Here is a 25,877-nt window from a genome sequence, read left to right on the forward strand (position 1 = left end):
GAACTTGTCCTTTAATCTTACCAAGACGCGCTATGTGCAATGAATTGACATACAAAAACAAAAACAAAAAAAAAAGGATATAAAACTCCATACCAACAACAATGAAAAGATTATCAGATTAAGCTGATATTGAGCATGCTCTGTTAGCATATTTTGTCCATGGCGAATATGAACTTCCAAAGCAGTAGCAATACCTTTCCAAAAGTTTTACTATTGTGTAAACGGTTTTGAAGAATTAAAAAGGGGCCTCTAAAACTTACCTAATCACACTATATATGATACCAAAAAAAGTGTACTAGAAATACTGCTAAAACACATTTCCCATTCGTTTTATGAACTTTAGAATACTGCAGAAGGATTGCTCCTTCGAAATATATATATATATATATATATATATATATATATATATATATATATATATATATATATATATATATATAAATATATGAGTTCTGAATTAATGCACAAGAAGAACATTGCAACTGGTCATCAGTAGGAGAAATTGTGCTAAATGTGTTTTCCTTCCCCCAATAAAGAGACTTTGCTTGAATTCAGGTCTTGTAAGTGACATAATGTAATGCACTTTTCATCTAATAGTAATTGGTGTATTTCTTCATAACACGGAGACTTGTAAATGTATGGTGTATAATATAATGTGAATGTGCATAAGCATGTGTGTACTTACCTGTCCAGCATAGCCGTTTATACGGAAATGATATGTTACTCTAATATATATATATATATATATATATATATATATATATATATATATGTTCATAAGGTAATCCACGTGTTGGCAAGATAAAAAGATAAGTAACAAAGCTGCAACAAAGTTCATGCTGTATTCACCAACGGTTTATTTCTTCACACAAATTTTCGAGCGTCTCGCGCTTTCTCAAGTGTTCTCTCGGTATCAACACTTGAGAAAGGGCGGCGAGACGCTCGAAAATTTGTGTGAAGAAATAAACCGTTGGTGAATACAGCCTGAACTTTGTTGCAGCTTTGTTACCTATCTTTTTATCTTGCCAACACGTGGACTACCTTATCAACATATATATATATATATATATATATATATATATATATATATATCTATATATATCAGAGTAACATATCATTTCCGTATAAACGGCTATGCTGGACAGGTAAGTACACACATGCTTATGCACATTCACATTATATTATACACCATACATTTACAAGTCTCTGTGTTATGAAGAAATACACCAATTACTATTAGATGAAAAGTGCATTACATTATGTCACTTACAAGACCTGAATTCAAGCAAAGTCTCTTTATTGGGGGAAGGAAAACACATTTAGCACAATTTCTCCTACTGATGACCAGTTGCAATGTTCTTCTTGTGCATTAATTCAGAACTCATATATTTTGAAATATAAAAAGGTAAGCAAGCTGGTTGTAATAAGAAAGGCGAAACGAAGGGTTTAGTCTTCTCTGGTTCATTCCCTTATCATGTACTGAGTAAATATATGTATATGTGTATATACGCTTCCTTGAAGAAAAAGTATTTGGTTGTTGGTTGTGTCCCCATCCAGGATTAGACTTCCTTGAAGGAAACGAACAGGCACGCAAACGATGACATAAATGGATTAAATAACATACAAAATGTATCTTTTTGTGTCTTGTATATGTAAGACCTATATATTTTGCTGAATTTACAGAATCGTAGATGTATTCATGTCTTAGCGTTGTCTGTACGCACATATCACCATGCATGGATATAGCTGCGAATTACGAGGGTTGTTTGTGTTCGTATTTACTTTTTTTTTTCTCAAAAGAATTATTTTAGTTGGCTTGGTAGCAAATTGCTTAGCAGCTGAAGTTCTAATCCTTGCCCATCGAGGCATGAGACGGCCTAACAAATAATTGGATCGCTGCTGAAGAGTCATGACATGGAAGTCAATTGGCCAGACGGTTATTGCGCAGAAGACGTAGGGCAAGCCCAGGGGAAGCGGTAAGCGAGCCCAAGCGGACTATCGACTTCATCATAGATGCGCCGCCTCCAAACAACCATTCATGGACATCAGTGATGAGTTTGATTGCTTCTTACACAAACGAACACAATTCCGCAATTCGCTAGTCTCATCACGCTTATTCTGGTTAACAAGAAACGAGCAAAGAATAATAATTACTGTCTTGCTGAGAGTTTCGTGTACGAAATTCTATAGTAAAGAGCTAAATAAGACCAAGATGAGTTTAAAGCACGTATTCCCCATTTCGCTCCGGTTCACAATTATTGTTCACTATTGAGTCGTCCCACGGTCTTTCCCCGATAAGTCGATCTTTAAATAGTGCTAGCACATGTTTCTATGTTACATCGCTGTTCTTTTCAACCTGGTTAAAAGAAAAGAAACTTAACTTTCCATAAAACTTACAATAAAGCATTCAAATACACCTTGAACTTTTGAACTATCGCTAGGCTAATTGTGAAGATCGTGATATTTGAGACCACTTTGTCTACAGATAGAGATGAATCTTCACAGAAATAATGTGTGCTGATCAGATGATCAAGATCGTTTATTCATCAGTAGCATATAAGCTACTGTTCATTTCAAAGAATGTTGTCGTTTTTACAGGACTGTCGATGCAGATGACACAAACAAGGCCAATATGGAGGGTGGAATTATCCGAGAGAAAATATTACCGCAGTTATTGTTGAAAAAAGAAATGACAGGAAATAGCCTCTGAGCTCTGAGTGAAAAGAGAGTTTCTTGCTTGCAACTTTCTACGAGAAGATATGAATGTTTGAAGATTTTCTTCTCCATTTCTTTTTTTAACCAAAAGCTGAGATGTTGATTAATGTTCATATAATGACCTAGATTAGAGTAGGGTATGACCAGTCCCAGACAGCGTACTGCATGTTGTAGGTGAAAGCCCGCCACCTATCGACCATGGCTGAGTCTATTCAATAGTTGCGATGAATTAGATTTTTTTTTTTTTTTTGGTTTCATTTTGTATTGCTTAGTATACATATATAATCACTACGTATTACTTTTTCCATGACATGCAGTAATTACCCCCCCCCCCCTCAAAAAAAGAAAAAAAAAGAAAATGGTTTTGTTTTGATATTAATGTCGATTTAGGGGGACTGGTAAAGATTAATTGATGCAAAGCTCCTTTTCGAGCGTGAGGAGAAATGATAAAGTTGGCTTTAATTGCGAAATGATAAGAGCAAATGCAGCATTTCGGCTACCGTGCGCGTCAGTACGATCTATGTATGACTAAGTAAGTTACCGCACATGCCAAGGAGGACGCTTAGAAATCAACATTATGACTCTGTAATGCCCCATTAAGGTACTGTCGCAGAATTCTTATCGTGATATTCTTTATCTAAGTTGTGTAAACTAATGCTGCGGATATCCCATGGGAAGGGCAGAGAGGGGTGTGCCTTTTTACCCCTTTATTCTGACAGATTCAAACAGATGCTAGAGAATTTCGTCAAGTCGATTACATTCACGCCATTTTGTTCTGAGCCGCACAGGTTATTGAGGGCACGCATTGGCCGACATGAACAAGTAATAGACAGTCTCGGCTGTTTAAAATCATAACGCGCGACACTTAGTAATTTTGGAAGCGATGCCTGAAATTGCGTAAGAGGCTCGAAATTTGTATGCGCGTGCGGAGTGGGCGTTTACTTGTGCTTGCACTGCATGCCATTTTTGTGAGAAATATGACTTGTGTTTGAATGAATTTTGGGTGCGTACTCCTGATTCTGTCCTGCATGTGTTTGCGTTTGTTATTCACTTGACACCGTTCATGCCATGTTGTATCCAACAAATAATAAAAGTCAACAAGTGGAAGTTAATACCCCTATTTTGATTATCATTTTACATTGTCACTCCCATTCCTATCCCGAATATGATAACGCACCAACAGTGGTGGATCCAGGGGGGGGGGGGGGGGGGGAGGGGGGAGGAGGGGGGAGGGGGGGGGGGGCAAACCAGGAGTGTCCTTTTTTTTTTGTTAAACGAAAACAAATGAAATGAAGTAGCACCAGAAATATTTTGTCCCCCTCCCCCACATACTAAATTCCTGGATCCACCCCTGCAGCAATGATACAAAAGATGTCATTTTCGTTGGTATCACACCGGCCGAGAATTGATATAAAGGAAACCAAAGCTTTGATATCAATGTGGATTAGGTAAAGGCAGCAATTTTAGTAAAATACTTCAGTGACAGTTTGAGGCAATTCGGACAATCGATACAAAAGTTATGAAGTTTTAAAGCAGCCCTGTCATCGCCTGGTAAGGAAACTGCTACACTAACATTGAATCATACATTAATGACGTAATTTTAGACAACAATTAAGAAAATATGAGGAGATTTCCACAAAATCTAATTTTCATGAAGAGTACACACTGCATTGCATCGACTAGTCACTGACATAATTAGTTAATTGTAAGAGTGTTATTTTTCCCCATACTTTCTGAAAGAAGTACTAGTAAGTGAAGTGCTAATTCATTGATAGAAAATTTCAAAAAGAGTGTGGTTGTCTCCTTAATATCCAGCGATGACGGCATCCAAACTATAAAAAAAAAAAAATCATAACTTTAAAAAGGATTGCCCAATTTTCCTCAAACTTTATTTATGTGTTCTATTGATATTGCTGCTTTAGCGCAAACCACATGTAAATTTGGGCTTCGGTTTACTTCAAACTTTGGATGTACCGGAAAGTGGTACGTGCCAGGTGGCCGTTGGGGGCGAGCCTGTACTTGAGTCCTTGAGTAGTTTGCTGTTATCTGTTGTCCGTGGCATTTGATGATTATCAGGGAAAGTGTAAAAGTCCAAGGTATCACAAGCGGTTTCTATGTGTACTGGTTTACCGCCATTGCGAGATTGTGTGGGTTGGAGGGGGAGGATGCCAACTTATTTTGCCATACCTTTCAAAGTATTAACAGCGGCAAAGACAGTCTTGTTTGCGCAATTATTATCAAGCGAGACGCCTGTAGGTACGGACTTTACGGAAATCCCAACCCTTTTATTACCCATCCTAAAGTTTCTATACAATACATACCGATATTGGCCTTAAACTTTAAGCCGATTTCAAAGAGAAGCAAAATGTGGTTGGACTCTTCTGTTTCCATCAGGACGACACGTTACAGTTTCTGTCTGATTATCTTCTTAGTTCCACTTTTGCCTTCAATCCGCGACAGATCCACATCAAATCATCTACCGATTTAGAGTGGGAGGGGAACGGAAGGTAGGGAGAGGTTCTGACGTAATATCTAAATATAGATGGGTAGATGGATGGATGGATTGATAGGCAGACGGATGATTCGTTGTATACGTGTCATGGTATGAATATATTATAGATAGATAGCAGGGGTGGATCCAGGAATTCCGTAAAGAGGGGGGGGGGGCGCTATGCATAACAATATTTCTGGTGCTACTTTCGGGTTTATTTCATTTTTTTTTATTTCTTTTGTTTTAACAACAAATACAGAGCGACACGCGCCCAGTGGGCCCCCTCTGGATCCACCGCTAGATAGTCCAAACACGAAACAAGTAACTCAGCCCCTAGTTAACTGTTTCTATTTCAGTTTGCTTTTATTGAAAAGGGTGGTGTACAGATCAACATTGCAGGCAAAGGCAGGGGGTTGTTTCTACACTAGATTAACCAACTTCTGTGTGAAAATGACAGTGATCTTTCGATTCATGGATGAATGAACACACACGCACACACACGCACACACACACACACACACACACACACACATACACACACACAAATGGTTAGTTTTCGACAGTCACATTAGTCAATCTTGGGAATATGTGGAATTATAGTTACACATTTAATTTGTTAAAATTGATAAATTGTTAGTAATTAAAGAATAATTATGAACTTATGTCATGTATGGATAAACATTTAAGCATTTCTTGCTGCATAGTTAACTCACTCAATTAACTATTACAAACGACTACCTCTTACGTTCACGCACGGAATGTTGGTATAAAAAATAATATTGTGTCAAGTATTTCAATAAACTGAATTATTTCATCTATTTTGTTTCTTTAATTTCTGTTTCTTTCATCTGTGAAATTATTATTTGCAAACACACATATTGTACCATTATTACATTTTTCCCTTCGCCCTTGTGTGTAATAATGAAATACATGTGTAATTCACATGATTAGGTACTGAGAACTCCCTTTTATGCCCATGACTTGTGAATATGTTTGATATTGTCATACTTATTCGTGTTTTATACAAGTGGAGAAATAAAACTTACTGAAACTGAAACTGAAACTAATTTTGCTTTTCTATTTAACGTAGGCGATGCAGCTTTATAAAATGGGTTCAAAACCCAATCATGATCCTGTAAACCTGTGATATCTATTTTGTTTGTAATCATATTCAATTCAGTTTAATTTGATGCAATTCAATTCAATTCAATTCAATTCAATTCAATTCAATTCAAACAATACAATTCAACTTTATTGTCAATTTCTGGATATTTCTTTGCATGCTTTCACATTTCATCGGTACATACTAGTACATAAAATGCATACTATATACATAATTACAGCAGAGGTAAAACAGATACATAGATATCAATGATAGACGTATAGAAGAGACATCTAACAATAATAATGATATCAGTATCAATGTCACAGATATATAACATTGAAATAGATATCAACATGTGTTATATATGTGCGGACATCGTGTTTGATGTGATATGCGAGTATGGAGGTGTGTAAATGTCTGTCAAAATTGATTAACTATTAACTCTACTATATGAGAGCATTTCTATGTCTAACTGAGTGATTGCATATCCAGTTTCAGTCACTGACAGCTATTAGAAAATAATTTCTTGAGGGCATAGTTGATGCCCATTATACGTAAACGTGACACGCTGCATTATTCAAGCTGCCAGTCAGAATTCTAGGTAAAAGTCAGCAAAGAAAACGACATCGACGTTGAGGCGTATAATGCAACAGACAGGAGACAAAGATGAAGTAGGGTCTACGCATAGAGCTGTATAATAGAGCTCTATGGGTCTACGTCTCAAGTGAACGTAGGTGGGGTAATAAACACCCCTATAAAGATTGAGTACCACCACAGTCACTGTGTGGGACATAATGTATACAAGAAGGGCAAAATTATATCATCACAATTTTAACCTGTAGCACTTTGTGACAAGTGTCAAATTAAATCTTTTGTTAATTGGCTCACTGAAGGTGTGGTTACTTTGCCTTTCGGATACAATAGCTATCAATCTTCTGTAGAAAATATTCAAATGAAATGAATTCTACTTTTAGATCAGATACCTACTCAAATAATAATGCAGACTTATGAGTCATGTCTCAATCTACAATGCTTTCGTATTTTTGCTTGGTTGTTTGTTTTGTTTTGTTTTTTTTTTGCGTAGATTTATTTCATCGCAACTGGCGGACATATTATTTTCAACATGTTCAAGGCTCGAATAGAAGCCATGATAAAAATCGTGGGCATACATATTGTGGCCGGATTTGAACCCACAACCTACTCAGTAATGCTAGACAAGCATTGACAGGCGTCGCATCCACTAGAGCAGTGCTTCTCATCGAGTGGGCCTCGGCCCATCGGTGGACCGCAATGCTCTGCCATGGTGTGGCGAGATGTCGGCCAAAAACGAATTAAAGAAGATTCGTACTTTCTATCTATCTGGGCATTAAAGGGATGGTACAGTATTGGTGGAAAAGATGATTGGACTTGTAACTTTCTGCGAGATACCAAGAAACCTCTTATGAAATAGTACAGAGCATACCATTCTAAGACAAAAATTCCAATTTTGTTTGATGGAAATCGGTTTTGGAATGTCTGAGATATCCAAAAACAAAGTAAAATAAAGTGATTGTAATAAAAGTTGGGTCCCACCTTTTATTAGGATTACTCTGTTTTGGATATCTCAGCCATTTTAGAACCAAATTTCATTAAATAAATGTTGAATTCCTCTTGGAATTACATGATCTTTCATATCTCATAGGAGGTGTCTCATTATCTTGCCCCAAAATACTAGAAACCTGAAGTTAGGTCTCAACCAAAACTAAACGATCCCTTTAAAAAAAAGAAATGCATGAACCAAAGTGGGGATCGGGTTTAAAAAGGCTGAGAAGCATGGCCCTACAGACCTACGACATTTCGCTCGACAGGCGTTGCTGGTTCTGTCCCTTAGTGGCTGATGCTGACAAATTCAAATTAATAAATTCAAGCTGATCTTATTGCAACCGATAATCATTGACAAAATTGCCTCTCATCGAGGTAAAATGATACTATTGCTACTACTATAAAACACTGAATAATCTGTGCTAATTTACGTCCATGTCATGTTGCAAATTCCATTATGTAAATCCAGTGACAAATGAGATAAAGAGAAACTGGAAAATTATGTCCTTTGTGCATTAAAGGCCAAATATAGATCCTCGGTCAGTGGTCAAGATCATTATTATTATCAAAGTCATCATAGTGAACGTGGAGAGCAATTTACAATACGACATTCATAAAATTATGTACATGTAATATGCAATCATTCATAGATTCACTGCGTGAGAAGACAAGCATGCTAGTATAGACAGAAGCGCTCTTGAGATCTGATGTGATTTTTACACCCGTCAAGATTAAATTGATCAGTGCTTGTCCGGTAGTAAAGCGAATGCCAAAGGTAAATGACCGCACCGACGGACTATATTCGCGCTTCAGCCGAGCCAGAGTGTCAGCGTGACTGTATAAGCGGGACAATCAGCGCTTTTACATCTTAAAATGGGCTTTAGTGAAATACCAGTTATATGATTTATTCATTTTGATGAACATGATATCGACGGCCTCCCGGTGAACATGAGCCGTTCTGCGGTTTTTGTAATATCAGTTCTTTTTGGGGTGGGGGAGGGGGTGATTCGGGTTTTATACCACCGTCATCGTATAATGAAATCGTAAATGCGGAACATTAACGTATATTTAGCTCGCCCCTCCTTGTTCTTCTCTGTTGCTTCTGTTGAAACCATCTGCACTTCGTGTCTCCTTTCCCCTACCAAAGACCAGTTATAGCGCAAGCAAAAGATAAAAACCTAGCTAGAAGTTAATGCCATTTGCAAAAGACTAGGAAACAGCGACATAAAAAAACCCAAAACAAAATAAAGCAAAAAACAACAACAACAACAACTAAACAACAACAACAAACAACAAAAGCACATGACATTGATAGTACCACAACAAATACAACCAATTTAATATAGAAATCAAAGTTCTGTATTGCATGGGTGTGTTACAATAACAACAATACTATACGCAACATTATCAAACACGTCATTACGTCATTCGCATGAAAATTTTGATAAGAAAAAAAATATAGGAAATAAAACAAAACAAAACGTCAAGCGGTTATAGACCTAATCGGTTTTAACATAATTAATACACGACATAAAGGAAATGAACCCCCAAATACATGTGGATTGCCTGAATGCAGCAATGTCTATTTGATTTTACTGTACGTAAAGTACATCAGCGAAAGTTTGAGGAAAATCTGACAATCCTTCAGAAGTAATGGATTTTTACAGTTTTGATGCTGCCATAGCTGGATGAAAAGACTACGACAGATCATAATGTATCATATCATGGAAAAGTACGCATACCCTCAGCTTGTTACTAACACATGGTGAGACTGTAAGAGTAGTGTTATATTCTTCCTGCAAGTTGCTTTTTGAAAGAGGCAAGTCGAGTGTTCTTTCATTGTGCTAGAAAGGTATAATTATATTGATTTTCTCTATGTTTTCTTTGAAATGTTTCCCATGATATGCGATGTATTATCCATCAATGGCGGGGAAAAAACAACCTTTAAAAATCATAAATTTCAAACGGATTAAGATTTAAACGGATCCAATTTTCCTCAAACTTTCACTTAGGGCCTATGGTCTAATAATATCGCTGCATTCACTCAATCCACATGTTTGTCACATGATTATTTGGGTTTAATCTAAGTCGGCCATAACGAGGGGGAGGGGGGGGGGGTGCATTGCTATGCCAGTGGATAAATTGAATATTCAGGTTTGAGTTTCTTCAGTTTGTCTCCCTCTACAAAGAGGGAGACAAACTGAAGAAACTCAAACCTGAGCCTTCACCCCTCTGAATAATATTTTTCTTTCATTTAAATTGAATATTGTTAGACATATTGAAGCCCAGTTGTGACTGAAATAGACATTAACCACGGAAATAAAACAAACACCACCAAAAACTGAAGAGATATAATTAGTAGGGCAGGTGCTGCCAACGGACTGTTATTTCTGGCTTCGATGAATACTTGTAGCCGATGTCGACGTGGTTAATAGGTCCCGAGCGATTCGGCTGTACATAGAATCCTTGTAATCGGCTGCAGGTTCGAAGCATCATGCGTTCCCGCACAGTCACACAGACTGGGCGCTATGAGAAAACATACACTTTTTTTTTCTTTTTTTTTTGCCATGATGAAGTCCACGAAAATATTTTCAATGTTCATTTTGTCAAAGAGAATCTGCAGATACACTTTTTCTGTCAAGCAAAACATCGACGTTACCTATTATTCTACAAGGGCTCTATATATACCATGTAAATAATACGCTCTTTTGCCATGTGAAATTCACGAAATGCCTTTCTATTGGTCAATACGTATTCTGACAAAGGGGTATAGGCCTATCTATTATACTATTTTGCCTTGTGAAGTATGAGAAATTGCCTATGTCCATTGATCAGTTTTACACCTTTCTGCCAAGAAAAATATTAACGCTGGAACCGCAAACTCTGAGGGATGTATTAATAGTTACACCATCTTGCCAAAGATCAAAGTCCGCAACTGGATGTTGAAGTGGTGTAACTTTCTAGATACACCCTTTTGGCATCAAATTTGCCCCCCCCCCCCCCCAAAAAAAAAAAAAAAAAAAGAAAAAGAAAAAAAGGAAAAAAAAAGAAAAAAGAAATGCGAAATAACTCAAGATAAATCCTTTTATCTAAGAAATGAGAAACCTAGCTGCCACTCCCGAGAATTGGATAAATGAAATTCCCGTCAAAAAAAAAAAAAAAGAAAAGAAAAGGAAGAAAGAAGAAAAATAAAAACCCATGCACCCTTTGCTACGTATGCGTCGGGCGGATAGAGCTGCAATCGCGCCCGCCGTAGATGGGGCAATTTGCCCCCGTGTTAATTCAGTCCATAGTCGACTACGCGTGACATACAATTTGCAAAGACGGCGGTAATTAGAAGGAGTTGAGAAAGTATTATTGTCCAGGGAAATAATTGCGATAATGATCAGCGTCTAACCACTGGGCGAGGTTTTCGTGACTTCGAATCAATAATATTGGTTCCTTCGAACGGCAGGTAATGCAACTATTCTAATAACCTGATAGCTGTTGAAGTGCTAGGATTAGGAATCAGAAAGCGAGTTGTAGTGTAGTCCCACCTATTCGAAATAGCGAGTGCTAGATTATCTCTCCTTTTTTTTCCAGGTTTGTATTAAAATTTACGTTAGGTTCCCTACGTTTGGATAGATAAGTTGCGTACTTTGTACAGCCCCCTAATGAAATGTCATAAAGCCTAACTTGTTAGGCACTGACCGTATAGATTTTTTCTAAATATCTAATGAATCCCTGTATTGAACCTGCGGTAGTTATGTATGGTTGGGGCACCACCTATCGACAGGGCACCTTCCCATCGACACCCTGCGTATCATGGCTGTTTGCGTATAGAACGAAAAAGTACGCGCGGGATTAAGTGTCATTAGCTATAAAAACAATAAAAACGAAGAAACGAAAATCAAACTCAAACAAACCAAGCTAAAAATTACACATTCGGGCACATTCGATCAGTAACAACGCATGGCTGTGAAATTCACGTGTATTACCTATGGCCTGTGAAATTCACGTGTATTACCTATGCTGTGAAATTCACGTGTATACCTATGGAGGAGAGGGGGTGCCGATCGCAAGGTTCCCTTTTTAGCTGCGCGAAGAAAACGGAACGCACGCACTAAAATTGCGCTATTTTAAAACGGAGATTCATAATCAACGAGACGGTCACGACATTCAAAACTGCAGTATTTATGGCATATTTGAGGTAAGAATTAGGCGGATTTGTATTATATTTTTAGAATAAACAAGCTACAGATCCTTAGGGTGTCGATACGTGGTACCCCCAACCCTACATAGTTTTCTAAGCCCAACCCTGTAAATGCCATGCCCATGCTAACCAATGGCAAAAGCCTAACATATGTATGTTCGTACATTGTAGGTGCCCAAGTTTAAAAACCTAAATTTACAATTAGACCGTCTAGATTAGGTCCTATATGTAGGCCTTCTAACTGTTAGAGCAGAGTCTAGTAATTATTATCAAATAGATCTAGACCAAGTTCTAACGTTAAATTTACATGTAACGTTAGGCCTGTAGATCTTTTAATTATGTTAACACTTGTTAGTGATCTAACGTTAATCCAGAAATCACATTTCTATGGTTGATGAATATGAAAGTGCATTACCCATTAAAGCATCTCTGGCGACCTTTGAATACCCCTGCACAATTTTAAGCAATGCTGGCCAGGCGCTTTTGTGTTTGTTCTCATCCTTGGTTATTGGACATTGACAATTGTCTCGCCTCTTCCATCCTACAAAGCTGTCGATCCTGTGGCCGTGCCACATGCTATGGTCTGGTTCGGCTTGGCTACATCACTACAAAGTTTAATTTCTTTCTTTATGGCAATGCAAAACAAATCGTGTGTTAAATCAATACCAGTCATGACCAAAGTTCATGCTAGAGAGTGTGATGAATGTTTATATGTGACCCTTGCATCACAAAACAAACAAAAAGTCGCCAGATATGGATTTTAGTTGAGGGCAGTTTCTGAAAGAGCAGACTCCTCCGTAGCTTTAAAATGATGTATAACTCAAATCAAATGGACTTTCCTAACCTATCTAAATACTAGAAAGAAAGCACACACTCAGGGGGAAAAGTGTGAAGTGAGAAAAGAGGCTCTGAAGGACAGGGTCTATTCAAGCGTTTAATCTTTACCAAACTGCGCTAGCTGTGCGATGAAAGGGACAAAACACAGGATGTAAACCACTGGAGCAACAACAATGAAAGGATTATCAGATTAAGCTGAAATTAAGCATGTTCTATTAAGACATTCTGTCCATGATCAATGCCAATGCCAACTTTCAAAGCATTAGAATTATCTTTTCAAAAGTTATTAGACTTGAAAGTGAAGAGTGTGTAAAGGATTTCAAGAAATGAAAAGGGGACTCTCGGATATACCTGATCATTCTATTCTCCCCCCCCCCCCCCAAAAAAAAAAGGGTTGTAGAAAAACTGCTGAAAACGCACTTTCCCATTCATGTTATGATCCCAAACTAAAGAATAATGTAGAAGAAGGATAGCTCTTTCAGAAAATATGAAAAACTCAAAGATTGACTCGGTTGACCCATGTCACCTTCTTTGAGTCCTCGTGTAAAATCAAGGGGTGCGACTTTTTGTTCGTTTTGTGGTGCACGGTCACATATATGACTGTAAATTAATATAAATCTCTGTTGTCCAACAGGTATCAAATGGGGAGCCGCAAGAAGCACAAGCGTGATCACCGATCCCGATCCCGATCACGAACATCCATCAGTGACGACAGTGACTACGACCGGCGTTACAGCAAGTCACGCAGTCGTAGATCACGATCACGATCAAGACGTAGAAGTAGAAGTAGGGAAGAATCGTCAAAGAGTCACAAGCAAAAGAAGAAATCAAAGGACCGAGATAGGTCCAGGTAAGAACAAAATTAAGACAAATTTTGTGTCAGTGTAAAGCTAATATAACTTCCCTTATGCCTTTCTCTAGCATTTTTATCTGACAGAACTTGTTGAGATAAATAATGAAATCATTACTGAAATGATTTTTGTTTATCAAATGATATTGCTTTCATTGAAGCTGATCTTTGATATTACTTGAAGGCTACAAACAATAATTGTATTACATCGTGTAAATTGCATCATTTCTAATTACCATTAGTACAGGGGAAAGCATTTTTTTTTTCTTTTTGCTGCTTATTTTTTTTTTTTTTTGGTCATTTGATCTTTGTTCGTTTTGTCTTAGAAACTTATAAGCCCGAATTCTCAAAGGTGGTTTAAATTTAGACCTTGGTTAATGCAGTATATTTCTTTTGCATGAATACGCATGATAGATTGCATATATGCCAACAGATGTAAAGTTACAAATGCGCATTGATACTGTATGCGCATGTCAAAGGTGTACCTATTTCATGCTTGTTTTATTCAATGGACTGAATGAAACCACCCCTGTTAATTCAGGCAGCTTGAACTCCCAAATTTGTTGACCCTTTCTGCAAAAAGATAAAAAAATCCCTAAAATTTCCCGAATCCCTACTAATCATGTGTTCCCCTGTGTCATTATCAACTTTTCCTGCAAGGTTCATCCAAATCCGTCCACAACTTTTTGACTTATTTTGCACACAGACCTCTTTCCGTGGCAGAGGTTAAATAAGGTCTTTGAAGTTTTTTCTATGTTCTAAAAAGTGCCTCATTGTCCATCTCACAGATCCCGTTCCAGGAATCGCAGCAGATCACGAGACAGGGACCGGGAGAAATCCCGCTCTAGCCACCGCTCCTCGCGGCGCTATTCAAGCTCCAGGTCTCGCAGCCGCTCTAGGGATAGGGACTACCCGCGGTCCAGCAAGAAGCGGCACAGGAGGAGCCGGTCTAGGAGCAGGTCCAGGCACAGGTAGGCACTGTTCCCTTTGGACTTCAAAGTGATGCAACTATGTGTATCCTAGATGAATGCGTAGATCTATTTGAGCTCAGTGCTATATTACTATTTAAAACACAGAGAAGATCAACATGCACAATGTCTTCAGTATACTATACAATACGGCCATTTGGTCATGAGCAATCGCTGTGAAGCAACTGTCATGGATGAATGTGTAGACCTTTTGGAGCCCAGTGCTGTAATCAAGTTACTAACACAGAGAACATCATCATTTTACACTACCACAATATGCAACATGACTTCAGTATACTGTACAATACTGCCATTTAGTCATGATCAATTGCTTCATGCAGGAAATAAAGGCACCCCCCCCCCCACAATGTATATCAAATATTAAAAGAACTGAATAGATTGAATTAGAATTGGACAATGTTCTATACTCCTTTTTTGTTTATAAATGTCTTCAATTTCCAATCACTACCCTATGCATCAAGAAATGATTATGTGTATGAAGATACAATGTATTCTGACATGTTTTCAAATGCTCTAAATGCTCGAATATACAAGCATCTTTCCTTTTGTGTACATACAGTGTACATGTTTGAAAATTTTCTTGCACTAAGACTACATTCACCAATAATTGTTGAGCTCGTAATTTTGATTCACCTCTGTGAAGGTCACCCTCAGACTCCCCGCCAGTGAGGAGAGGCCGGAGGTCAAGGTCACATTCCTCGTCCAGGTCGAGGTCACGGGAGAGGCGCAGGTCACGCAGCAGGTCTGTCTCCAGAGACCGCCAGAGCAGCAGAGCATCGAGTAGTTCCAGAAAGGAGGCACAGAGTAAAGGCGCCACTGCTGAGGGGAAAACCACTGAGCCCCTGGATGCTGTATGTATTAGAAAGGAAAGAAAAAAGGTTTTCCCAAATTGTATTACGACACATATCCAATGAGGGAAAGATAAAAATACTGTTTTTCCACCCCCCCCCCCCCCCAAACAAAATTAAAAAAAATGCACCTTTTCAGCCCTCAGAATTCTGCAATGCTGTTTACAAGTTTGGCAACCCTCCTAAAGGTTTTGTTGCAACCATAATGAGAAAATATGGAGCTGAAGACAAATATATTCCCCAGTGGATTAGAATGGAGGCATGAGGGAGGCCAAAAAAAAAAAGAAAAAAAGAAAAAAAGATGCAAGTGTGCACAAAGGTATGTTTATATTATTGTAGTAAAATGTAAAATTGATGTGATGCTCAGTATTGACACAGGTCTATTTTGCTGTAAAAATACCATGAGCCATCCTCAAGCATTTTTGAGCTGTAGTACTTTGTATACAAATAATGCCCATTGCAGAGGGCATGAGCTGAGAATTATCCATGTGAAAGTAACTTTGGAACAGTCTGAAACACACAAGGAGGAGCCAAGGTACGCCTGTATCTCTTGAACAATCATTTGATTAGCATTCATATAACTATTTTATAGAAAATACTGGTGATGTGAATAATAACTTTTGTGAGATTAAATTTTTTACAATACAATTTTGAATAAGCATAGCTTTTATACATGACTCAAAATTATTTCCTTTTATAGAGTTGAAATTCAAAGTGTTTAACAATCTTCAGATGTAATTGCTACTAACCTCTTTAAAGGTACATGTTTTGTTTCTACTATTCTACTTTGCACAGAATCCTGCCCAAAGCATCAAAGTGAAAATGCAGAAGGCGCTGGAAGCGGCTGGTACGTAGACTATCACCCTTTCTTTGTATCATTATCAGCGTTGACAATACTATCAGGATGGTATTGAATTGGGGGTGGGGAGGGGGGACTTTTTCTGTGATTTCCATCTGCTCATTTTTAGCCAATATTATGGTCACCATTGCTGTTGCTACACCCAGGCTCCCAAATTGACGCAACACTCTACTTAATTTTGATTAGAAAGTATTTAACTTTTCTATCATGAACAGCTTTCTTTCGCACGTGCCTCATATATTTTGCAAGAAAATGGACACAAAAAGATATACCAAGAAGAGTGAGCTTTGCCTACCATTTTAACTTGTAATCTTGTTTTAAAGTACCATAACATACTCTTATATTAGAACTGTCAGTTAGAAGTTAGTCAAGTTTTCAAGTCAATTCGCTTTTATTTCCATCATCATTAAAAGTAAGACATAAAAGTATTCATTTGTCAGTTCATATCGAACAGAGATGTGCCATTTACTAGTTGTTATGTATGTATGTATGCATGTATGTATGTATATATGTATGCATGCATGCATATGTGCAGAATATGTTAGTATGAAAGTATCAGTATGAATTGATATAATAGTGATTATTGTATGCACCTGGGGGTGTCTGGATGTTTGTACAATGTTGTTCATGCATGCATGCATGCATGTATACGTATTTCAGTGAGTGCATGCATTCATGATGTAGACACAGCTCACCCAGTTACAAGTGTTTTTCTTCATCCATTTCACAGCATGTGCTGATGCCAAACTGAGAGAGCAGGGAGTGCTAAGTACTGTCAAACAAGGTTTGTGTGAAGTTTTAATGAGTTCTGGGGGGCGTTTCATGAAGGAACTTGTCGGATAAAATGTCCGACAAGTCAATTATATCCGACAAGTTCAGAGAAATCAGCCAATCAGACTAAAGAATTTCTCAAAACTTGTCGGATATAATTGACTTGTCAGATATTTTATCCGACAAGTTCCTTCATGAAATGCCCCCCTGAGTGACAACATTCAGACAAAATCCAGCCCAAATATAAGTTACGTGTAGTCTGAAAAGAAAGAGTAAAATTTTACAAGTTCAATGGTAAAAATTTAATTGAAATCGTATGAAAAATTAGGAAGTTTTGAAATTTTGAAGTTTTGATAATTTCTCCAAAACAGTTCTTGTACAGTGGGTATGAATATGCAAATGAGTGTGCTAACCATGTCATACCCTAACAATTTTCCATTTATTATGTACAAAAAGATGATGAAAATTCAATGTTTTTGTCATTTAAGTCTGAAACATGATGTTATTCCTTTAAATAACTGCAGAATAGTGATCAGTTAGATATATGAGAACTTGAGCCTCGGGCATACGTCATTGCACTTGAATGAAAAACTGGAAATTTCAAAATTGTATGTACAACATATATGGTAAGTTGTGAGGGAATGACATGCTCATTTTGCCATTTGCATATTCATATTGACTGTTCAAGAACTGTTTCCCCCCAAAAAAGCAAAACTTCAAAATGTCATAGCTTCCTTATTTTTCATCCGATTTCAATCAAATTTATACCATTGAACTTGTAATTTTTTACTCTTTCTTGTCAGACTAACTTATATTTGGAATGGATTTCCCCTTTAACTACTGCTCTGGTTCCCTGTCAGATTCTGAAATCTGAAATCTGAAATCTGGAATCTGGAATACCAGGTTCCCAATATGCACACAAGATTGTTTGCATTTGTGATCTAAATTGATGTTTATTTGTGGTATGCTGCCCGGAAAAAAAAATGACTTTGATCAAAAGATTAGAGTTTCTTCTATCAATATCTGCTATTTCTCGTTTCAAAACTGTATTTTTTCCAGTTTAACATTTTCCAATGTAGTAATCCACTTGGTTTGCCACAAAACTCGTATGAAGAAGTGTGTAGCTATCAAGGCTGAGCTCACTACACATAGATTTGTACTTTTGCTGACCCCATTCAGGTGCCCTTGTGCATATTAACAAAAAGAGTCTGTGAGCCCAACAGCACACACTGTATTCATACTTCATTCAAGATCAATGATTTGCACTATTCAGTGGCGCATGTACAAAGTAGTTGACCATGATAGGGGATCTAACTACCACTTGACTGCTTTTGCACAGAGGATTACAAAACTGTCCATTCTCTGTCGACCTGCAAAAAGAATCTCTTTTAGACCCGCAATTCTCTTGAAGAATTGCGGGAGGAACGGGTGAAAGCTGTTGGTTCTATGGTTGTTTCCTACCAAGTGTCCATTTTTCCCTCAGCAGATATGTTAACCCTAACTAGGCCGGGCTATTTAGGTAGATTATAGAGCCGGGGGGGGGGGGCCTCCCAGGCCCCCCTCCCGATCTCGGCCGTCGACCGCGCGATCGCGACGAAAATTGGCACACACATTGCCTATGATGTAATCTAAAGTACTACAAAGTTAGATTTTTAAAAAAATTGTCATTTATGCTAAATTATGCTAATTTATGCATAATGATGCATGAAATTAGACAATTTGGTATAAATCACTAAATAAAGTTCGAAATGGGCACATTTTTTTGTGTAAATATTCTTTTTAGTGTCCTAAGCAAATATAAGAGAAAAAAAATTGAGCCATACGAAAAAATTTCTTAAGTATTTTATTGTTTTTTTATTTCTTATGTATTTCTTTGTTTTTTCAACTATATGTTTTTCATTGTTTTTTCGATGAAACTTGTCCACGACATTGTTCCGAACAAGAAAATATGTTATTAGTTGATTTTAATCAATAAAACCCCAAAATAATCATGCTTTTATGAAATTTGACTGTAAGCACAGTTTCCATTGAAATTGTACACAAATTCACGTTTTTGAGCAATTTTTGGTCTGACATGCATGTACATATTTATGTGAAACTTTGGAACCGCGCGCCCGGGCATCGCAAATTTGGTGTCAACAGATGCGAGAGACTCGACAGAAAAAAGTCATGAAACGTCGCGGCGATAGCTTTTCACGTTAGCGATACATCACGCGGAACGTCGAGGGGGGGCCTCGGAGGCCCCCCCCCCCCCCCCCCCCCCCCCCCGGCCTAGTTAGGGTTAAACAAATCAGCATTTCATTCAGCTCATTTCAGTAATCCAGTTCATACGCTTAAATTGTAGTTTCACTTTGCGCATGAGCAGAAAAAGGTCGTTTATACCAACAGGCATTATTTTTTTGAATTCACTGAAATAAGAATCTGTTATGCAGTGTTTATTCATGTTGTCCTTATAAATAGTGCCTGCCAACACATCCACCTGACAGCAGGCCTTGTATTTTGGCAAGATTAACAGGAAAAAAGTTTGGTAATGCATGTAATGCAAAACAAAGAATGGATGCTGCCCCAAGTTGATGACCATTCCTGGTTGCCTGGTCTATGCAAGTTCATTCCTTGTGTGAACGTGAATTCTGTAAATTGTTACATCAAGTAAGCTTATGCATTATGTCACTTTTAAAATGAGTGAAGTGCCTAACCAACCAAGAAAGAAGAAGGGTCAAATGATGTACAAATGTGCATGTGAGCTATACATGAACCGGCTCATTCAACAGCAATACAGTGGACTCCTGTTATAACGAAGTCCTCGGGTCCAGCAGTTTTCTTTTATTATATCGAAATGTCATTCTAACCGAACAGATAAACAGTGAAAACACAGAGAGTGGATAATGTTACGGCCTGAATTTTTACTTCATTGTAACCGGAATTTCATTATAACAGTTACTGTGTTCGATATAATGGGAGTGCACTGTAATTGTTTGGACAGCACTTGTGAAATACATGTCCTTCAAAAGCAATGAATTAATCAATAGATGAAAAGACAATATGTGTGAAAAGTCCTTGCATATGAGGAGATCAAAATTCACCTTGGCCCAGGCTTAACTGAGTCTTAAAAGGTTTTCGAAAAAAATATACTTTTGTTCCTGCTTCTAGCAGTTGATTGTTATGTTCATATCAGTTGACTGTGATATCCGGAGCATCAATCTGCAAGGTCAAGTCCGCCAAGACAATCGAGGAAGATATGTCTTGTTCATCTTTCAGAAGTGCTAACACCTGCCGAAGAGCTCAAGAGGAAGAAGGTCATCGACAAGATTGAGAAAGACGGATTTCAGCCCAAAAACTTCTTGTCTTCTGCTGGTGATACCAAGGTATGACAATGAGGGTGTCTTCGATAAGAGGGACAACTTCCTTGGGGACGGGAATTCAGATGGAAATTGAGAAAAATTAAAAAAGAAATTAGCTGCCCATGAATGAAGAATAAAAAATTCACTTTCAGATTTGTTTTAGCTGGAGTCGCTAACAATATCATTTCTTTTCATTTCCTTTCTTTGCAAAGCTTGAGTAAAACATCAACTCCCTATGTGTGTGTGTGTGTGTTTTTTCTCATCTTTCAAATCTTCTCTTCTGTGCATATGAGTTCATCTCAGAATAGAATTTGTTAATCATGTGTTTGGATCACTATAAATGATTTTGAATCATGAAAAGGAATCTGACCTCTCCCATTAATTTCCTGTATGTAGCATCTGAGTTTTAAATCCACAACAGTGTTCTCATTCACTGGTGCCTTCATAGTTGATATAGTTGATATTGTTTCTTTTCTCTACATATTGTGAAATTTATCATTATTATTATTTTTTATTTTTTTTTTATTTTTTTTTTTTTGGGGGGGGGGTGTTTCAGAGTACTAGTTTCTCTGCTGAAGGAACACAATTTTTATTTCACAAACCTAAACAGGAGCTCTTGATTTGTGTACTACATGATGTGAAATTATGAATATTGCGTGGACTTCCCTGTTAAACTTGATGAAACGATAAGGTCAATTGATGCATTTTCATGGATTGCCCCTTTAACCTGCAGGTAGAGAAAGGGAACCAGGGTGCCATGTCGGATGTATCACACGATGCTGCCATATTTGGTGCTCTTTCAACCAAATCAGATGCAGCTGCAACAGAGCAGACATATATACGAGGCCCTCGGTATAAGACAAAAACCTTTGTCAGCCAGGCAGTAAGTATACCAGAAGGTTAAGAAAAATAGTTCAGAGATGTATCTTTCTCCAATATGAACATTTTCAGCAAGCAGAGTCTTTCTTTTTTTTGTTCAAATCTCAGTAAGTTTCTCTCATTTATTTCAAAATAGAAAACAAAACTCAGCCCAAGAAACACAGTTGCAAGAACTCCTTTCTTTCTTTCTTTCCTTTCTTTAGCATGAAGCCAGGTGCTGCCGTAATCACATGACAGCTGAAATTCCAGATAGATTAAATTAAGATTGTCCTTCCAGGCTACCTGTAAATCACATGTTCATGCAACGCACCTCCTGACGCTGAAATATTCCCAGTCATTCTAGCCGCCACAGTCACATTGGCAGAAGATCGTAAAATTTTAATATTGTGATCTTTGAGATCTCAAAGTTTTGCCAGTGTGACCACACACTTCCCAGAAACTTCTCACAAAACTTCTCACAAAACTTTCCACTCAAATAAGAGAAATTTTCAGGACCCCCCCCCCCCCCCCAATCTTCTCAATTAATTTTGGGCAGTGTGAACGCTATTATAGAAACTGAAGCTTCATTAAGTTTGCCACTTGACCAGCACACCACCTGTTTGCGGGCAGTGCCTCTGAAGTGCACGCTCATTGTGATGTACGAGTGTGCATTATGTCACAATCACTAGCTGTCAGATGGGGCGCTCTTTCTTCTTTCTTTTGCGCACACACACACCAGTGACCCAGACTTCCGTTGAGGGCAGACTGTTTTTGCTATAACGCGCATTTCCCATGTACACCTGCCCGAGTATTCTTGGGACTCATCCTCAACGGGTTAAAGATCAATAAGTTTGGCTGCCAGTGTGGACTGACAACCAGAAATAGCGAAGACTACACGATCTTTAACTTCGTGATCTTTTGCCAGTGTGACCGCGACTGATGTTATAATGATTCCTGAACATTCCACTTTATAATTTCCTATCTTCCTACTTCCCTTCTTTTGTGCTCTCTCTCACTGTTCTCTCTCTCCCTCTCTTTCTGTAGTATTATACACTAGATATTGCTTTTTTTTTAGAGGTATCATATAACTCTTTAATATCTCCACTAGAGTTACATATTCTCCAGAGGATTATATTTCCCCAGTGTTCAGTGCTGATGAAGAATAATTATTGTCTCAAGGGTGAAATGTAATTCCCAAGGGTGTGTCGAGTGTTATTTTACGATGACAGACAAGGCAATATATGTTACACTGTATGGCGTACATAAATACACACATCATTTCATTTTAGCCCTGTTGGCAGCCAGTCAAATTCTTAAACAACATTACCTTACGTGGTGTCATTGGACGCAATAAAACGGCCATGAATCTTGCTACATTAGTCATGTAATTGTGTTATGACCAATCGCTGACTTACCCATGTAATATTATACAAATAGTGAATGGTCACGAGTGCGATGGAACAAGATTTCGCACGAGGTGAAAGATAGAGGCGCTGTATTCAATGAGGCGAAGCCCAGTTGAATAGTGCGCCTCATCTTTCACCGAGTGCGAAATCTGGTTCCATTGCACGAGTAAAGACCATACACTACGTGTATTTGTTTTATACAACACCTCGAACGTCAACAGATTTGGTCCATCCATATTCTTGAATTTAGCACAGAAATGGCAACCATTTTTGGTGAAAGATGAATGAGTAGCCGCACAGTCGCAGTCACCGTGTGCATGTGCGTACGCAAAACGAAGTTGTTTACAAAAATGAGTGACAAAAGTACGCGCTTGTAAGCGCGCTTGGAATTGTTGAGTGCGCGCGGCAAACGTTTGTTAATTGTGACATCAGAGCCATGCAGTGGAACAAAAACTTCGAGTCAATCTTGAGTTTAACACAGGAGTCATTGGAAATGGATGACGTCAGCCATGCGCTGTCCATTTTTGCTCAAACAAAATTGCACGGCTGACAGCCAGAGTGTGCGATGGAACTTTTCACTAAATGTCATGTGATGGGCAATCGACCAATCGGATAGCTACATTCTAAATAGGTGTTGCATAAAATATTATATTCATCTATTTCTCTCACTCTGTCTGTTTGTCAGTCTGGCTGTTTCTCACTCTGTTTCTGTCCATTCAGTCTTGATTTATCACATTAATTAAGCACTTAATGTAATGAAAATACACAGAATATTCACAGCTGAAATGGACTGGTGAAATAGTTTTTGCCGAGAAGCTCAAAGATTTATTTATTTATTTTCTTTTTTAATCTATTAGATGAACTGTTGTTCTGTGGATAAACCTTGGAAACCTCATTCTGAAAATCTGTGGTCCAAGTCCATTGATAGTAACATTTTAGAGCTTTTTGTGCAAGGCACTTCATCATGACCATTTGCCATAGTGGCCTAGTTCGTTGGAAAGGATGGAAAGCCGTCTTTCCTTTGGTGATTTTTTGCTACAGTCAAACATTATCCCAAGTTTGCATTCTATCTAATAAGTCATCTTTGTAAACTGGTTTCATAATGCTGCACAGACTATGGGGATGATGCTACGGATATCACTCAGGTTTTCTGACAATCAAACAAGTAACAGTTATGATTCTGAGTGCCCCAGCCTAATTTGGAAATTTTTAGATGTGCAGAATTTTTGAATCAATTATGAATGTAGAAATTTCATCTTGCTAATGTAGAAAGAAAAAAAAAGGCATTTGTACTCAAGTAGGAAAAATGAAAAATGTTACCAAAAATTTTTGCTTCTAGAATGGGAAAGTTAGGGGAATGTGGACTAGCTCGTAAAGTTCCTTTAGTGTAAAAGAAATTGTGTGTGTGTGTGTGTGTGTAAAAGCAGATATTAATTTTGTGGAATTCCATGGTTTGTCCAAGATGTTGTTTTTATATTACCAAACAGTAGATTTGTTCACTTTTTTCTTAGCTCAATTGTAGCTCAGTTTGGCTCCAGTCTAATTTTGTGGCCAGAAGATCTGTGAGTAGTAAGTCCAGTAACAACAATATATTTGTGGAATGGATGAGATTAGATTGGAAAACATTTCATTGCTGCAAGGAGGGTTGAAGATCAGTCTGTGGTTTGTTGTCAAAATCAATGAAGTTCATCGAAATGTAAATGAAAGACCATATATTGATAAGTGGAGGCATGCCATTTTTGATCATGCAGACCGAGTTAGATTGCTCTGCTATTCTCACTCTATTAACTTTAGGGCAATGATTCAGCTATATGCACAAGGTGTTTCTACATGAAATAAAAAAGAAAAAAATGATTGGGGGGAAGAAAAACCCAGCATTGCATTCCGAGGAGGAGAAATTGCCTGCACAAATACCCGGCGATGCTAAGATTGAGGTGATGGGTTACAGTTTATTGATGTGTTTATCGTGGTTAATACGGGTTGCGGGTTTAACGGTGTGAAGATACACGTGCAGGGGTGAAGTATTGATGACTGCAGTGCACGGAGAAAACTCAAAAAGAAATCTGAAATGTGACTGTGTCAGGGAATCTCCAAAATATTTTCCACCCCGTACCCTTTTCCTTCCTCTCTTTCTTTCCAAATGTTACTTCTCATATATTTTGGAATGGGAATATGCTTTTGCCTGTATTCGCTAAAAATAACAATTTTTTTTGAATTTTCATATACATGTGTATCATTATAACATACATGAAAAATCGTGAGGGCATGACATCATCATCCTGCTCATTGGAATATTCATAAGGACTGGTCAAGAAATGTTTTCCGAAAAAATGTGAGATTTCAAATTATCATATCTGCCGTATTTCTTACCCAACTTTTGTCGTTTTGGTACGTTCTGTAGGGATTCTTTTTCTCTTCCTTTTAGAGTTTACTTATTCATGGGGTGGATTTCCTCTTTAATACTCTCGGCCATGTGACTATACCAGGTCTGTTCTTGAGACACTTTGCTTCAAACTATCATCTCTGTGGAAAGATAGTTATGTCATGACTATGAGTTCAATGATCACATGTTTAGAGAAAAACAACAATGAGTTCAGATTAGTTCATGGTGAATTCTTAGATTGAATAACAATCCAGAACCAAGACTTCATTTGATGTTAGACATAACCTGTAATTGTATCCTCACAATGTTGTAAACAGTGTATCAACAAACAACCACTATTGCCATCAATAATACTACCATCAGCTAGTACCAACAACAGCAACAACAACTGATGAACAACTACTGAATGAACTGCTACAATGACAAGAGTAGTCTAGCTCCCCCCCCCCCCCGACCAGGCTGTGTAATCAGCACACAAATACCCATGTGTTCATTCTGTTACAAATGTCACATTGATAATCTTGATTGGAACTGATGAATCTAAAAAGAAACTTATCAGTATGGGGTAAAGACATGAAGAAGTGAGCCTGGCTCTCTGATGGAAATAATGAAGTATACTTTGTATTATATGTAAGTCTGGTGAGTGTATAA

At 37.8% G+C, this 25,877-nt stretch overlaps 1 protein-coding gene across 1 annotated transcript in view; it reads left to right on the forward strand.

The window, feature by feature from the left end:
- Positions 1–11,211: 11,211 nt before the first annotated feature.
- LOC140244210 (uncharacterized) overlaps positions 11,212–25,877 on the forward strand; it is a 34,550-nt gene continuing 19,884 nt past the window's right edge. Inside the window, exons 1-8 of the mRNA XM_072323843.1 lie at positions 11,212–11,346; positions 13,556–13,771; positions 14,560–14,742; positions 15,404–15,611; positions 16,404–16,455; positions 17,198–17,251; positions 20,497–20,603; positions 21,313–21,462. Coding sequence (XP_072179944.1) covers positions 13,563–13,771; positions 14,560–14,742; positions 15,404–15,611; positions 16,404–16,455; positions 17,198–17,251; positions 20,497–20,603; positions 21,313–21,462 — 963 coding nt within the window. The 5' untranslated portion in view covers positions 11,212–11,346; positions 13,556–13,562. The remainder of the gene's footprint in view (positions 11,347–13,555; positions 13,772–14,559; positions 14,743–15,403; positions 15,612–16,403; positions 16,456–17,197; positions 17,252–20,496; positions 20,604–21,312; positions 21,463–25,877) is intronic.

This window comes from Diadema setosum, chromosome 21 (genome assembly GCF_964275005.1).
Source record: "Diadema setosum chromosome 21, eeDiaSeto1, whole genome shotgun sequence".
Classification (NCBI taxonomy): Eukaryota; Metazoa; Echinodermata; class Echinoidea; order Diadematoida; family Diadematidae; genus Diadema; species Diadema setosum.